The sequence below is a fragment of the Phocoena phocoena genome, chromosome 19, assembly GCF_963924675.1.
Source record: "Phocoena phocoena chromosome 19, mPhoPho1.1, whole genome shotgun sequence".
Lineage (NCBI taxonomy): Eukaryota > Metazoa > Chordata > Mammalia > Artiodactyla > Phocoenidae > Phocoena > Phocoena phocoena.
Window position 1 is genome coordinate 6,663,964 of NC_089237.1, and position 17,087 is coordinate 6,681,050.

The 17,087-nt window shown below is 60.9% G+C and overlaps 1 protein-coding gene across 1 annotated transcript; it reads right to left on the minus strand.

Annotated features, from left to right (window-relative positions):
• Window positions 1-287: 287 nt before the first annotated feature.
• GRIN2C (glutamate ionotropic receptor NMDA type subunit 2C) lies at window positions 288-12,407 on the minus strand. Its single transcript, XM_065896452.1, has 12 exons — window positions 12,009-12,407; window positions 9,139-9,737; window positions 8,721-8,835; window positions 7,440-7,651; window positions 7,118-7,283; window positions 6,621-6,774; window positions 4,943-5,068; window positions 4,400-4,629; window positions 3,853-4,013; window positions 3,165-3,352; window positions 1,977-2,209; window positions 288-1,526 (listed from the first exon to the last, which is right to left on the minus strand). Exons 1-12 carry the CDS (start codon window positions 12,405-12,407, stop codon window positions 438-440), a joined length of 3,672 nt encoding a protein of 1,223 aa, XP_065752524.1. The 3' UTR covers window positions 288-437.
• Window positions 12,408-17,087: the final 4,680 nt, after the last annotated feature.

Sequence of the window (17,087 nt, forward strand, 5' to 3'; positions counted from 1 at the left end):
AGAATTAGGCAGCCAGGACCAGTGGGTTGTACAAGGTTTGTTTAATGTCCCAGCACTCTGAGGAGAAGAAACTCCAGCCAGCTGGAGCCAGGAGCAGGACCACCCTGCCCCAACACCGAGCTCCAGCCTCCATGCTCCCACACCAAGCCCCCAGAAGCCATGACCAGGGACTGGCTCACAGCAGGGCAGGGAGACCCCACTGCTCCCTGTGACTCCAGGCCAGGTGGGAAGGGATCTGCGTAAGAAGATAGCAAAAGCCCAGCCCACACCAGGACCTGAGGCTGCTGAGGTCGCTGAGCTGACCGTGGAAGACATCATCTGTCACTGGGTTCCCATGGCCAGGATTTCATGGCAGAAGCCAGAAAAGCCCGAGCCCACCTACCCCCCAACGCTGCAGTGCCAGGCGGAGAGTCCAGCTGAGCAGAACAGCTGACACGTCACACTTCCGATTCCAAGCTGGAGATCCGCCTCCATGTGCACGGTCGGGGGAAGCCGTGCATCCCACAGGCCACCCTACTGACCTCTTCCAGCCCCCCAGTGTCCCTGTATTCTGTGCTCAGCCCCAGGGTCCTGCCCCTGTGCCCCGGAGGCCCCCAAGCCCCAGGAAGCCAGGGGCCGTGGCTGACACAGGGTGGGAGGTGAGGGCAGACAGCCCCCCAGCAAAGCGGCAGGTGGGCATGGGCGTGGAGGCAGGCGTGCTGTCCGTGCGGCCAGGGGGGGGGCCCTGCCCACAGCCCTTCCTGGCAGGCCTCCCGGTAGGACGGCAGCCGCATCGACTGCGCCTGCGTCCAGCGCCCGCAGGCCGGGCGGGCACACCGGGAGGTCTCCGAGCTGGGCCGGGCGAAGGCCTCGGTCACCGAGCTGGGCAGGGAAGCGTGGCGCGGGCGCGAACCTCGGGCCCAGGCCGCGCGCAGGAGAGCCTCCCGCCGGGCCAGCTGCTCCGGCCCGAGCAGCGGCAGGTCCTCGGGCTCGGGGGTCTCCGGGAAGAGCGGAAGGAAGGGGCACCCTGACCGGTCGGCCCGAGGGAAGGAGCTGTAGTGACAGCGCTCGGGCGACTGAGGGCGCTCCGGGAGCGCGCGCCGCTCGGAGGCCGAGAGGTGCCGCCCGCCGCGCCCGGCCAGCGACGGCCACCGCGCCTCCCAGGCCGGCCGGCCAGGCACCTGGGAGACGTCGGGTAGGGAGGACCCGGGCGTCGGGGGGCGGCCCGGGGGCTGCGGGGCCCTACGCCCCAGCGCGGTGCGGCCCCCGCCCGGCGGCCCGCAGCCCGTGGGGCTCGGCTCGGGGGTGGGCGGCCGCGGACTGGGGCAGGCGGGCGGCGGGGGCGCACGGCGGCCGCCGCCCCAGCTCTCGATGGTGCGCGTGGCGCGGTCCAGGGAGCTGCTCACGCCCGCCGTGGTCACGATGTCGCGCGCCGCCTGCAGCATCTTGAGCACGCTGACCTGGGCCGAGCCGGCGGTGAGGTCCGGGCTGGGCGGCCGCGCGGGGCTGGCCAGGCTCTGCACCCCGCTAAAGCAGCTGTAGATGCCCTGGGCGGGAGGCAGGGGACCGACACGGCGTGAGCGGCGCCCTCCCTTCCGGGACCGCCCCACGCCCCACGCCCCACGCCCCACGCCCAGGTGGGAAGCATCAGCCCAGGTGTCTCTAAGTCCCAGGAAGTAAACTAACATTTGTTAAGCTCCTACTGTGTGCCGCTGGGAGCGCTTACAGTGGAGCTCTCCGAGGCACCAAGAGGGTAACTCCTTCTCCTAAAGTCACACAGCTTGTAAACGGCCGAACCCCGATCAGCCCGGCTCCAAAGTCCTGCCCTGCCTGCTGGAAAAGGGCTCTGCTTCTCACCTGCTGTGTGATGCTGGCAGGCCATGCCACCTCTCCAGACCTCAGTTTTTACATCTGTAAATGGGGCCATGGCCAGCTCTGACTTAGCTGGGTTGCTGCCCCTGAAGCTGGGGCCTGTCTAGGGTGGAGTGGGCACCCACCCTGCTGAAGGCCAGCAGGAAGTCCAGCCGGGACGCGTTGGGCACCGAGTGGCGCAGCTTCCGGTAGACCAGATGCTCCCAGGCGAAGACCAGCAGGGCCAGCCCCATGGCCACGAGCAGCATGTAGAAGACGCCGGCCATGTTATCGATGTCCAGCTTGCTGCTCATCACCTCGTTCTTCTCGTTCTGGCAGATCCCCGAGAGCCACACCGTCTCCAGCTTCTGGGTCTCCCCTGGTGGGGGCGAGGCACACCTGGCTCAGGAAGGACCCTTCCGGTGCTCACCCAAGCCTGGAGTGAGGAGGGGCCTGGGGCCAGGGTACCACCCCCCCGTAGGACCACACGGGGATCCAGCCCGGCAGGGGAGGATGGGGGAGGGGGTGTCAATGAGCAGGAAGGAAGGAGAGCAGAGTGGGAGCTGGGGGGGGGGATGCCAGCCTCTGACATGCCCACCTCCCACAAGCCCACACTCCACATGCCCAGCAAAGGCTTGTCGACTGCATAAATTTTATCATTCATTTATTCATCAAACACTTCTTGATCACCTACACGCCAGGCATGGAGCTGGGCACACTGAGACAAAAGGCCTAGGCCCCCAAGGAGGCTGCAGGCACCTTCATGGTTATCACTCGCATTATTCTATGGCACTGGTGGAAAACCAGACAGTTATTTATCTAATAGGGTTGGGACTCTAAATTCAAAGCTCTCTCTGGGTGTTTGGGGCAGCCCAGCCGGACCGCTCACACACGTGAGCCCCCGGGGTACCAAGGCAAACCTGGGTTCTGGCTCTGGGATTAGGCAGGCTGTTGGCACTACCCCAGGTCATCTCAAGATGGCAATGGAGGGGAGGGGTCTTGGGGGAAAGTAAAGGAGTTCAGATGCCCCCAACCTCCACCGTGTGGCCTGAGCTCCTTTCTGTCTTCCCATCCTGCAAGGGCTCCCCAGCTATTTCCTGCTCCCTTCCGGCAAGCCAATCCCTCCCCACGTCTCCATCCAGCTGCTCCTAATACCCGCCACCCAGCCACTGCACCCATCTCTCACCCCCAGAGACCTCTCTCCGTGCCCGCGGGCCCTGGGCACTCACAGGACAGTGGTGGAGATGTTGACCAGCCATCGGGCAGCTGTCCCGACCACGGGCTCTGTGGCCCACCTGGGACCCACCCCAGCCCCCATCAGCGGCTGCACCCACCGTCCCCCAGGAACTGCAGGAGCGCCAGGTCTATGGCCCGCTTCCAGTGGGAGTCCTTCTGCATGGCGATGCCATAGCCAGTGGTGGCAAAGACCTTGCCAGAGCCAATGGTGACCAGCTTGCAGCCCTCGTCCTTGCCCGCCATGTAGTTGAGGACAGCAGCATCATAGATGAAGGCATCCAGCTTCCTGGGGACAGGCTGAGCCCTCAGGCCAGGGATCAAGTGGGGTTCAGGGCACCAAACCTGGGGCCTGACAGGGGTCTGGGCCACGTGGGCCCACTGACCACCACCAAGGAGGGATGGATGGGCAGAGCCTTCTCTAGTTCTCTGGGGTCCTGGTGCAGAGAAGCCCCCTCCCACAGCTTCGGAACCCCACCTACCCTCCTCCTCAGAGAGGCCAGGGGACACTCTGCTCCCAGAGGACACACCCTCTCTGCCCTCCAGGCCCCTAAAGATCCTAAAAAGGTGACAACCAACACCTGAGGGCACGGCTGAACCTTGGTCAATACCACAGCTGCGTCTCTGGGCTCTGGTGGGCGTCCTCAAGCTTCACTCTGCCCCAAGACCTCCTCACCCCTTCCCCGGGGCTCCTACATGGCAACCCAGTCTCACCATCCCACCTTGGGTCTCTCGGGGAGACACGTGGGTAGAGACAGTCAGGGGGTGGGTGCAGGACTGCGGACCCACCCCATCTTGAGGCTGCTAAGCGCGTCCTCCACTGAGCGCTGGTTGAACTTGACCATGTGGGTGTGCATTTCGCGGTAGTTGCTACGGATGTTCCGCTCCGTGCTGCCGTTGGGCACGGTGCCAAAGCGGAAGGGCGGGTACTGATCCTGAGGCCGCTGGAACTGCGCACAGAGGGCAGCCGCCATTCATAACCCCTCCTCCGACCCTCCAGCCGACCCCGGCCCCGACCGCATCCCCCTAGTCTGGACTTGAATAGCGAGCGCAGCATGGTCTTAGAGACTGTCCAGCCCACGCCTGCGTTTTACAAATGGGGAAACTGAGGCCGGGACAGGGAGAGACTCACTCAAGGCCACTTAGTCAGTGGACCTGAGCCGTCTCTCCCTGTCCCCGTCCCCAGCCCCCTCCTCCCCAGGCTCCCCCGCTTCTGCCTGCTCCCGCCTCCAGTTCAAATTCCACTGATTCCAACTGTCCTGTGTCCCACCCAAGGCCTGCCCCTGGCTGCGGCATCCCCCCCACCCTCCAGCAGCACCCTCTGGGGCTCCAGAACCTTCTTGTCACTGAGGCCAGACACAGTGTCGATGTACTGCTCCTGAATCATGAAGGCGGCCAGGTTGGCGGTGTAGCTGGCGAGGAAGATGACAGCGAAGAAAGCCCAGACCAGGACCATGATCTTGCTGGTGGTGCCCCGGGGGTTCTCGATGGGCACCGAGTTGTTGAAGACCAGTGCCCAGAGAAGCCACACAGACTTGCCGATGGTGAAGGACGGGCCCCCAGACTCTGGGGGTGAAAGGGGGGACACTGGTGCTCCTCTTGCCCGGCACAGAGGGGGTCAGGTTCAGCCCACCCAACTCCACGGCTCCCGTCTCTGCTCTGTCCTGGGTGGAGACCCCATCCCTGGCTGTCCCCACCCCAGGGCACGTCAACTCACCTTGCTTCTCTCTCTCATGTATCTGATTGGCCCCCTGCCTATTGTCGGAAGGCCAGGGACCTCCCCCACGGGGCATTCTCTGAAGGGCCCCTCTGGCCCTGAACCCACCCCTCCTGGAAGTGCCAGCCCTGCCCCTGCTCCCAGGCCCAGATGGGAGCTGACTCTTGCCGCTGGTGAGGTTCTGGTTGTAGCTGACGGGGCTGAAGTACTCGAACATGAAGACGGTTATGGCCACCACGGTGAGGCACATGACGAACATCATTACCCACACGGCAGGGCTGTAGGGCTCTGGGGACAGAGGCAGGAGGTTCAGAGGAGGCGGCGCTGTGTCTCCCCCCACAGCTCAGGCGTTCTGGGTGCGGACAGGTGGGTCCATGTGGTCATATCAGCCCCGTGGACTGAGCTCCGGGGTCTCTGACTCTCAGAGCAGTGGAGCCCCAGGAGAGACACCATCCCCCAAGGAGGTCAGGCTCCCCAGCATTCTTGGTCTCTCTCCTCCATCTGCCCTGGGCCAGGGTCCCATCATCCATCACCCACCCCAGGAAACCTCCCTTTGATTCCACATCTCCCCTGGCTCTCATTCTCCCTCTTGCCCCCACTTCCTTTCACAAAAGAGAGCCAGCACCCCATGCCCTTTCCCTTTCCCCTCCCATCCCCCCGCCCCTGCCTGCAACCTCTTCCACCCCTCAGCCCCTGAGGGTGGCCCCTCAAAGCCACGGGAGCAATCTCAGGGAATTCCCTCTGCTTTCCTCCTCTCCTTCCTCGCCGCCAGCACCGCTGCCCAGGCTCCTGGGTCTAGAACTCCACCCCCACACACATACCCCGGGCCCAGCATGGGTGAGCTGCTTGGAATCAGAGCTCTGAAGCCAAGCCTTACCCCTCATCCTACTGACACAGAAACCGAGGCCTGAGGGGCTGGGGAGACCGACCTGAGGTTTCTGACAAAATCACTTCAGTCTCCCTGAGTGAGAAGTCGTTACTGCCCAAATCATTTGCTCCTTTGATACAACGCCCATCCTACGAAGTGGAGTTTGTTGCCTTCCCTGTGGCTGAGGAACCCTGCTCAGAGAGGTTCAGTGACTTGCCCAAGGTCACACAGCAGGAAGAGGCAGACCTGGCATTCCCTCTTCTGCTCCTGGTCGAGAGGCTCACCTGTCCTCAGGGCTCTTTGAACCATTCCACACTGCAAGTCCCACTTGAACTTCTGACTGGGCGCTCTGGGAAGGCCAGGACTATGGCCGGATCCCAGCACCTGGCACGGGACCCGGCACAAGGGAGCTGCCCAAGAAATGCTGAATTTCTAATCAAGTCAGAAACTAGCCCGGCTTCCCGTGCTCTGGGTTGGCTCTTCCAACCCCCCGTGAATCTTCTCCATTTGTCCCAACGGCCCAGCCCAGGAGTTCCCTGGCGGTCCAGTGGTTAGGACTCTGCGCTTTCACCGCTGAGGGTGCGGGTTCAATCCCTGCTCAGGGAACTAAGATCCCGCAAGCCATGAGGCCAAAAAATGAAACAAAAAGCAATGTCACAGCCCACAAGGCACCTCCGGAAGGCAGCCTGCCTCGCTGGTTTTCCTGTCCTTCACAATGGCGCCACGTTTTACCCCGCTCTCCCCATCCCCCGCCCTTACCGAGCACCCAGGCTCAGGACTGAACCTGGACGTCACCTCTTCCCTCTCCGTTCTACCCACCTATTATAGCTCAGGCCTCTGGCTAACCTCCAAGGACCCAAGGCTGCAGTGCTGCCCTCCGAGGGTGCACCCCAAGCTCCCCATCTCCACCCATGCTCCACACGTCCACCTCATGGGCCCCTCTGCACTATCCCTGCCCACCCCGAGCCGCACCCAGGAAGGCCGAGGGGGAGACGGTGCCGTTGCTGCGAGCCACCATCACGCTGATGCCCGTCTCCACGAAGGGCACAGAGAAGTCCACGATCTCGGAGCGCTCCTCATTGATGGTGAGGGAGCCAATGGCCATGTCTGCCCGCTTGTAGTACACCTGGGGGTCAGGCCCGGATCAGAAGAGGGGCTCCCGCAGGCTGGAGGACTCCCCCACTCCTCTCCCAGCCCCACATCCAGCACCCACCAGCTGAGTCAGTTGTTCCCACTTGGGTCCTCAGAGCTCCACTTTCAGTACTGACCCCAGGGGTCATCATTGGTGCCAGCACAGTGCCCCTGCCAGTTCAGAGACCCTTAGGAGTTGGGCCTGGGTCCCACCCTGACTGATCCCCAGAACAGGAGGAAACACCTAAGGAACATCCGGGGGTGGCTGACGGATGGATGGGGCCCAGGGCAGCAGGCGGGCAGGTGGGCGGGCTCAGGTGGCCGGGGGGCAGGCCTACCTCCCCGATCATGCCGTTCCACACGCCGCGCACCCTCTTGCCATGCTTGCCGTTGGTCACCAGGTACAGGTCGTAGGAGAACTTGACCACCTTGGCCAGCTTCTTGAGGATGTCGATGCAGAAGCCCTTACAGCAAAGCTTGGTGTAGGGGGCCGTGTCACCACTGCTGCCACCAAGAGACCAGCAGGGGTCAGAGCCAACAGCTCCTCCCAGCCTGGCTGGTGGACGCCCACCCCTATACCCAAGCATAAGGCACATACAACACCCGCCATCGCACGGCGGCACACGGCTCACACCGGGCCTCCCGGGTGTTCTCGCGGACCTGAAGGTGTGGTTGCCATGCCGGCGGCAGGGCACAGTGTTGGGCACGCAGCTGCCTGTGCCGGGGTCAGGGCTCTCCACGATGACAAAGGGTCGCTCTTCCAGCGTGGCCACCGTCAGGTGCCGGCTGTCCACCACGGGCTGCAGGGAGGCACTGTAGCGAGGCCACACCGGGTACTTCATGTGGAGGACACCATGGTCCCAGCGCCCCACCTGCAAAGGATGACCGGCCTCAGCCCGGGACCTTCAGCCCCACTAAGCCCATGCTATAGGTGGGGCCTCTGGGCAAGGCCTGCCAGGACCAAGAATCCTCCCACCACACCTAAGGACACTCAGGGCAGGATGAAGCAGGGCCTGGGGCAGGAGCATCTGGAGAACAGGAGAGCCGGGGCAAGGGGCTGGCCAAGGAGAGGGCTCCCTGCAGCCTCCCCGGCTTCTGGTCCCCCACTTTCCAGTCCAGCCTCCACACTGCTGCTGGCTCACGGCCTCTTCCTAAAGCCCAGACCTGAGCCTGTCACACCGCACTCATTCCCCCAAGCTTTACATAAAGTCCTTAGCCCAGCACTCAAGACCCTTCACGGGTTCGATTTATCTCCATCACCCTACCCTTCTTCCCCAGTCCCCACACCTCCAAACGCATCTCTTAAAAATGCTCCAGGGGAATTCCCTGGCAGTCCAGTGGTTAAGACTCGGCACTTTCACTGCCATGGGCCCTGGTTCAATCCCTGGTCAGGGAACTAAGATCCCACAAGCTGCGTGGCATGGCAAAAACCAAAACCAAACCGAAACAAAAAAAACTCTAAACCCTCCTTCCCCTCAGTCTATACCAGGCTACTATCCCTTCCCGTTGGGCTCCTACTCAACCATCCATAGCCCAGCCCAAATGTCCCAACTTCTGTGAAGCCTTCTGCAGTTTCCTCCTTTGAAGGCAGAACTAATTTCTGCCCCTCCTCTCTATTCCCACAGTGCTTTGCAAACATTGTTTCTTAAGCACTGACCGCCCCAAATTCTATTTGTTTACGTGTCCGTCTAGCCAACACAGGAGTGTGTAATAAGAGTGCTTGATAAGTTCTATAGTGAAGGGTGTTGTGGGAGCCCGGAGCAGGGCTGCCTCAGACCCCCGGGAGACCTGGAAGGCTTCTCAGTGGAAATGTTTCAGCTGAGACCTGAAGGATGAGGGGCTGGATGAGGGACAGAAAGGACTCTCTGCTCAGCTGTGGGACAAGAGCGGGGGGATACAATGAAAGGATACCGAGGGCCCCTGGGCTCACCCCCTTCTCACCATCTCCCAGAGGCGGTGCCGGTTGAGGGCGATCACCACCATGGTGGGCTGGACCAGGTACCCACCAGGGCTGAAGGAGAAGTCCCGGCCCTCCCAGGTGACATTCAGTAGGTGCCTGCGAGGGGGGAGAAGCCAGGGTCCTCTTAGCCCTGACCAGGACCAGATGTGCCCTCCCCCACCTTCTGCCTCATCACCGCCACCAACAGGTAGCATTTGTGTAATTATTGTTCTGTTTCCCTGTGTTGACCCTCGAGATCCTCACCACACCCTCACACCCTGCTCTTTTCTCGGGTGAAGAAACAATGGCCCAGAGAGGTGAGGTCACTTGGCCGCAGGCACACACCTAGTGGGAGGTGTGACCAGTGAGCCCAAACTCACGGCCACTCGTGGCCATCCTATGCCCTGGGCAGGTGCCCACCTGTAGAAGGCCTTCCGGGCAGGGCCGACAGGCCCAGGGTGGCCGCGGCACTCCCCAGCCGGGGCGGGCAGGGTGCCGTGCTGGCGCCGGTAGCCGTGGGCGCCGAGGGCCAGGATGGCCACGCCGTCGCGGACTTTCTGGCGCAGGCTGAGGCGCCAGCTCTCGGTGACGACGCTGATGAGGCCCACGGGGAAGGCGGCGGGGGGCGCGTCGGTGCTGCCCAGCGCCAGGTTGGGCACCAGCCACACGTGCCCGGGCCCCACCAGGCCGGCCTGGGCCGCCTCGGCGAAGAGCACCTCGGCCTCCTCGCGCGAGCAGTAGGCCACCAGCACCGGGGCGTCGAGCTGGCGCAGCAGGCGCTGGGTGTGGGCGCGCGTCCCGCCGGGGCCCAGCTCCAGCGTGAGCACGTCCAGCAGCCGCCAGCCCACGTAGTTGGCGTCGGCGACGGCGCGCACGCTCTCGAGGAAGAGCGTGTGGCCCGGGTGCAGGCTGGTGATCACGGCGAACGCGCTCCAGTCGTACTCCTCCAGCACCTTGAACAGCACCTGCAGCTGCTGCTCCAGGGACACGCCCAGCTGCAGGAAGGCGGAGCCCGGCTCCTAGGGGGAGGGGCGGGGCCTGAGCGGGGGGTGGGGCGAGCCGAGTCCCGCCCCACCCCAACTTCCACTCCCTCCGTCAACCCCCACACACCCTTGCGTCGGAAGGTGCTGGGTGTCCCGGGAGCCCTAGTCTCGCGATAACCTCCTTCCCGCGCGCCCGCCCGCCCCGCACGTGGTTCCCAGCCCCTGCCGCCCATTAGAATGCCCTGGAGAGATTTTTTAAATATTCGTGCCTGACCAAGGCTGGACCGCAAACCAGCAGCAGCGTCAGCTGGGAGCTTGTAGGAAATGCAGATTCTCGGGCGCAGTGCTCACCTGCTGGATCAGAATCCCTGAGGATGGCGCCCGGGAATCTGTATTTCAACAGGCTCTTTAGGTGACTCTTGAGCCCGCTAGTCCAGACCAACTGAATGGGAATCTTAGACATGGTACACTGGGTGTCTGTATTTTTCTAAAGCACTGTGTGGGTGGAGAACCACCGTGCTGAGAGCTAATGTCAGGCCCACGGGTAACTGGGAAAGCACCATCCTCTATGCAGCCCTGGGGATGAGAATGTTCTTCCTCTCTACTGCCTCTGCCACCACAAACGCCCAGGACACTGCAAGATCGAGCCTGGGCTAGCGCAAGCCTCTCCTAGCTGTGGGTTCCCTGCTGCCACTGCAGCCCCTCCAAGATTTCACCACATTGCGACTGTCCCAATCTTTTAAAAAAGCAACTCCGAGAAAACGCTACAGGACAAGTAACCCAGTTCCTTCAACAAGCAAATTTGCAAGGAAAAAAGAGAGAGATGGAGGAGGAGCCTTGAGAGGGAAGACTCTGAAGTCATCCCAACCAATCGCTGGGTGGGAACCTAATCTGGCTCCTGATTCAAGGCAACAGACATAAAAATAAACATTTATGAGACAACGCGGAAGATTTGAACACTGCCTGGATTCTTTATGATGTTAAGGAATTTTTATTATTTTTTAGATGTGATGATGTATGGTGGTTTTATTATTTTGTAAAGTTCTATCATCTAGAGATGTGTATTGAAGTATTTATGGATGGAATAAATATTGCGTCTGGGCCTTGCTTCAAAATAAAACAGAAGAGGAGAAGTGGGTGGCGGTAAGGCTGAGGCATGGTTGGCCTGGGGTGGATAGGGGATACATGGGGTCATTATACTCTTCTACTTTTATGTATGCTCAAAATTCCCCATAGGGCTTCCCTGGTGGCGCAGTGGTTGAGAGTCCGCCTGCCGATGCAGGGGATGCGGGTTCGTGCCCCGGTCCGGGAAGATCCCACACGCCGCGGAGCGGCTGGGCCTGTGAGCCATGGCTGCTGAGCCTGCGCGTCTGGAGCCTGCGCTCCGCAGCGGGAGAGGCCACGACAGTGAGAGGCCCGTGTACAGCAAAAAACAAAACAAAACAAATTCCCCATAATAAAAATATAATCATAAAAGAAAGGCAAATCAGATCAGTCTCCCCTCAACACCTTCTTCAGCTCCTCACTTACTTAGAGTAAAACCCAAGTGTCCTCCCGTGTGGTTGGGACCTCGCCTCCCTCTCCAGGCTCCTCTCTGTTCCTCAGAAACTCTGTGCTGCTTCTCACCTCTGGGTGTTCACACCACCTGCTCCCTCCGCCTGGAACACTCTCCCCCAGTCCACCCCACACACACACCTTGTCAACCCCCCTCATCCTCCAGGTCTCGGCTTAGGTGTCATTTCTTAGGAGACCTTCTCTGACCAATCCCAGACGCAGAAGAGGTCCCATTGGACTCCCTCGGGGCATCCTGTGTTTTTCCTTCAGGACTAGGATCCCAGCTGTGATTGCTGGTGAATGTGTGTTTAGCGCTTTCTCCCCACAGGACAGCAAGGGCATGACCTGCCCTTGGATGTTCTCCGCTGCAGGCCAGCTACATCAGATCCCACACCCAGCCTGGCCCTGCACCTCTGGGTCTGGAGCCTGACCACGGAAGGCCAGAAAAACAGGGAGAAGGTGGGCGAGGGCTGCCCCAGAGCCAGAGGTGGGTTTGGTACCTGCCCATCCCTCATCCAGACACAAGTGTGAAAGCAGCTCAGAAAGTTTATCTTCTAGAACATAGAAGCATCATTCCCACAGCCTTCTCCTCCCTCACCCATGCCTCCCTCCGCCCTCACCCCCTTGCTGGGCCCACCCAATCCCAGTTTCCCAGGACCTAAGTGTCTCCCTGGCCCAGACTCAGCCCCTCTCCCCCAGCCCCAGCCTGGCTCCAGGCTCATGGGATGTAGGGACATGACTTTGAATGGGCACCTTGGGGGTGAGGACCACAGCAGAGCCCCCACTGATGCTGAGGATAGGCACGTGGGTCTGGAAGGAGATGAAGTCGAGGATCTGGGCCACGGCCTCGGTGTCCACGTTGTCCTCAAAGACGATGCCGTGGACTCGGGCAGTGCCCAGGAGCCCGCAGATCTGGGTGAGAAGACTGCTGGGGTTGGTGTTGTTGACACCCACGGTGAGTGGCTGGATCTCCAGGGGCAGGTCCAGGAAGCTCTGGGGGGTGAGGCGGATACGGGCCTGGGCCTCCAGTGGCCCCGAGCTGCCAAACACCACGGCCACCGTCACAGCCTGCTCGCCCTGCCCCGGGCCCAGCCCTGCCCAGGCACCGAGGAGTGAGGTGAGTAGCAGGACCGGCCCCAGGGCCCCACCCATGTCCACTGGAGGGTCCTGCGGAGAGACCACGATAGGCACAGGGAGGGGGACAGAGGCACGGAGAGAAAAGATGAATGACAGAGAGGAGGCAAAGGCCAGAGTCAGAGGGACACACACCCAGAGGATGAAAGAGAAGAGGGAGAAACCTCCCTCCACAAAGAGAGGCAGAGAGAGGGGGAGACAGACAGACACAGACAGACAAAGAGAAAGAGACAGAGAAGTTAGCTGAGCGTCCAAGCGCAGCCCAGAGGGCAGGACCCGGGAAGAACGTGACCAGAATAGGTGCTCACTACTTCCATTCTACTGTTGAACATCAGGCTTGGCTAGAAAGGCCTGACCTTTGGAAACTCATCCATCTGGGTTCTGCCCCAGGAAGGTTCACAGCAAATGCTCATCTGGTGGGACTTCCCTGGCGGCGCAGTGCTTGGGAGTATGCCTGCCAGTGCAGGGGACACAGGTTCAAGCCCTGGTCAGGGAAGATCCCACATGCTGCGGAGCAACTAAGCCCGTGCACCACAACTACTGAGCCTGCGCTCTAGAGCCTGTGAGCCACAACTTCTGAGCCCACGTGCCACAACTACTGAAGCCCATGCGCCTAGAGCCTGTGCTCCGCAACAAGAGAAGTCACCGCAATGAGAAGCCCGCGCACTGCAACAAAGAGTAGCCCCCGCTTGCCACAACTAGAGAAAGCCCGGGCGCAGCAACGAAGACCCAACTCAGCCAAAAATAAATAAATAAATTTATTTTAAAAAAAAATGCTAACCTGGTACCAAGTGCATGGATATGAGTCAGAGAGACCTGAGTTCAAGTCCCAGTTCTGCCACTTACTAACTGTGTGATCTTGGGGAAGTTGCTTAGTCTCTCTGAGCCATGATTTCTTGCCTGCAGTAATCACAGGACTTACTTCACAGCAGTGGGAGGGCTACCCACTGTTATCAGTATCCTTATCCTATAGGTGACAGCCCCACAGCCAGGTAAAGGAAGGCAGCTCTTGTAACACACACACACACACACACACACACACACACACCTTCTCCATCCTAAACTGAATCTAACATCCCCAAGGGCCCTGCTCTTCATAATCCTACTTGGCACAAAGCCCCCTCCTCCTGGGCACTGGATATCCCTACTCTACCCTCTGTGGCCTCAATTAGTAGCAGCTCTTCCAGAGCAGGAGTGTGTCACCACTGATTTGTTCAGGGCTCGGGGTATCTCACATATGACCTGCCACCCTAGGCCATCGTTAGTGTGAGGGATTTTTTAACCTACCCCAAGGGCCTGACATGTATCCCTGCGAAACAAACATCATTGCTTTTGGACAAACAGCCACACCGGTGAGTGGTGCCCACAGATACAGCTCTCCCTCCCAGCTGGCCATCGGCCACAGCTTTGCCACCCTCTCCATCTCCATGACATCTCCAGTGAAACTTCTGAACAGGGGGGAGCCAAATGGTGACCAGGCTGGGCTTGGTTTCATTTCAAAATGAGAAGACAGGATTTGGGGGCAGGGGAGGACACACTGTGCTCAGTTTTGTGCCCTTGAAATTTCCCCCCGTGTATGGTTTCCCAGTACACTGACTTAGAACATCAGCCCGGAGGCGTGTGATTCTAGGGCGGGAACCTAAGCGTGCCGTGCCCACCACTACCTCCAATGAGGGATTTCAAATCACACCTGCAAAGAGCACTGTCGGGCTCATTTCTTCCTTTGCAATTCCTCTCTGTGCTCATCTCTGCCCACCTCTGTAGGTTCCCCATCCTCTGGGAAGCCCGAAGCTTCCCCCACTTATGCCTCCCAGGTCTGAGCTCTAGAACCGTGCTGTCAAATACAGCAGCCACCAGTCACGTATGACTACTGGGCACTTAAATGTGGCTTGTCCGAACTGAGGTAACCTGTGAAGTGTAATATACACGCTGGAGAGTGAAGACTTTGTATTACAAAAAGGAAATCTCTCACTAATATTTTCATATGGATCACATGTTGAAGAAATATTTTAGCTACATTGAGTTAAACAATATAGTGTTTAGAATTCATTTCACTTCTCTTCTTCCTTTTTCTAATGCGGCTCTCATTTTGTTTCTTTTGGACCACGTGACTCAAGATGAAGGACCCAGGTCCTCCCTCAACTCTGAGGGGGGACTGCCCCTAGAAGCTCTCTCTGCTGGGAAGGTGTCCTCCACGACTGGAGATGAGGAGGGATTGCCGAATGCTCCTGGAGGGAGGGGCCCCAATCAGGCCAGTCTCTGAGCTTCAAATAGCAATGGGCAGATTCCAAGAGATTCAGGCTCCAGAGTCTCAGCACCACGTGGCATCCAGCCTCCCCCGCAAGGCAGGAGGTCATCCCCGAGCCCCGGCCTGATCCAATCTCCCACTTGCCTCCCCCTGGCCTCCCACCTCTCCACCTCCCATCCACCCACCCCGCCACCTCCCATCCACCCACCCCGCCTGCCCCACTGACCTGAAACAGTCCTCTGGCCACTGCACCCCTCCTCAAAGGGCACAGCTGCTCCCTGGTGCCCACTAATGAAGTCCAGACACCTGGGTCCCATGGACAGAGCCCCACGCACCCCAACTGTCCTCCCCTCCGTGCACCTCACACTCCCTCCAGTCTGGTGGCCAGACAGCTCCCGCTGTCATCATCTCCAGGCCTTTGCTCTGCTGTTCCCTCAGGTTACAATGTCCTCTTCCCACTGCCTCTCTCTTGTCTACAAGACAAATTCCAGAATTTTCAGAGCCCCACCTAAATCCCTCTCCCACAGAGCACCTGCCTTAGTGCCTGGCGGCTCTGGAAACACGGGTGAGAAGACAGAGGGTCTGGGTCTGGCTGTAAGCCAGTTGCCCTTCTCCCCCGCCCCCAGCCTCATCCCCCAGGTTGGGGAGCTCCTGGCTATGCCTCTGCGCCGTCTCCCTCATCATTATGCCCCCTGTTGCAGGAATTTGCCCACTCCATGATGCCCCTGCACCATACTGGACTGTGGTCTTAAGGACCTCTGCCCGCCCACTTGCCGTCCGCACCTTTCACAAACGTGCTGTTAATATTTGATGAACTCCCGGACCCGCCAAAAGCCCGGCGGAGAGTGGCAATGGTGACACTTCCGGGACACTCAACATCACCTTGAACGACCTGAGCACCTCCACGAGCTTAGGGCTCTTCTCTTCCCCCGCTCCCCCAATCCCAGGCAGGCTCCCGCACACGGACGTGCACGCGCACTCACACTCCAGACATCTGATGGCCGCCCCCTCTTCTAAGCCGGGAGCCTCGGTCCCAGGAGTCGGCCTAACCCGCCAACCGCGCTGTTTCCCGGGCGCCCAGGGACCCCGGCTGCGCGGCTCCTCTGGATCCACTGCCCTCAGAGTGAGCGGCCTCAGCTTTGCCGTCGGGTTTCCCTCCCTCCATTTTGCCGAGCTAAGACCTGAACCCAGGCGCCAGGGGAGAAGACCACCCCTCCACCTTGCCCCCACTGGCGCGGTCACCGAGGTCTCCCTCCTCCAAGACGAACCCGCCACCCCCCCCCCCCCACCAGCTGATTCCTCCCGGAACCCCCGGGGGAATCTCTTACACTCGGGCTGTGAAGTTCTGGGTATTTTTAGGCCAGCGATATATAATTCATAGGGAACGTGGCATCGGGCTCCCCCCGCGGGAGGAGGGGGCGCGAGCGGCGAGGGCCACCGTCACCCGCGGCTCAAGGACACTGGCGATGCGGCGGCAGCAGCGGCGGCAACTCCGGGCGCGGGGACCCGCGCCACGCCTCCTGGCGGCCAAACTGGGCACCACGCACTCCGCGCCCCCCGCCTCGCTGCTACCCTCTGAGGGGATCCCGGCTCCCAGGTCCCCGTCCCCACTGCCCCAAGCTGGGTCGCCACCCCAAGCCCCGCGGGTGGGGGGCGCCGAGTTCGCCTGGCAGGCGGGGCTGTAGGCGGGTACCAGCCCAGCCCTGCCCTAGGGCGAACCCAGGAGTCCGGTTCCCGACCTACCCAGTCCCCTTCACGCTCCTCTTCGAATTCCTAACGGGGTTTAGGAGCAGGTTGGAAACGGACTGGCGCAGCCAGAAACTAGACGGGCTCTGAGACTGAGCAGACGAGCTCCCGCCGCCCAAGTTCCTTTCCTCATTTTCTCCATAGCCCGGGTCGGATCGAGCCGGGGAGGTGCCACTGTCAGAGGGCTGGGGACTGGGCCCCAAGTCCCGACGGGTGAGCAGTAGGACAAGTGGGGTGAGCCTCAGGGCCCCGCGGGAATTCCCCCTTCGCTCACCCAAGCAGGACCTTGGGATGGGTCGTGGAACGCACCCTTGGCGATTTTCTGGCCACTGGGTGCTTTTGCCTTCGTTTGGACCTGGCCCTGCCCACCTAGGCCTGGCACGAACCGCCTTCCGCTGCAGGAGGCTCAGTGGCTCCCCTTCCCCGCCGTCGGGGATCCTGGTCGAAGCCCCGGGGGACCAGAGCAACACGCTGGTGGGGCAGCCAGGGCCCAGCGCACCCAGGCTCTCGGCTCTCCCAGGTCTTCTTCGCCCACCCTTCCTTTCCCCTCCTCGGAGCCTGGGTCCACCGGGCGCGGGTCCAGCATTTGGGAAGAGCCCACCACCCGGTGAAGCCCACGCTGATTTCCTGAGGTCAGAGGAGGGAGCGCTCTACCGAAGGAAAAGCTGGGAGGGGAGGACCTGGGGGACTTACAGCCGGTGAAG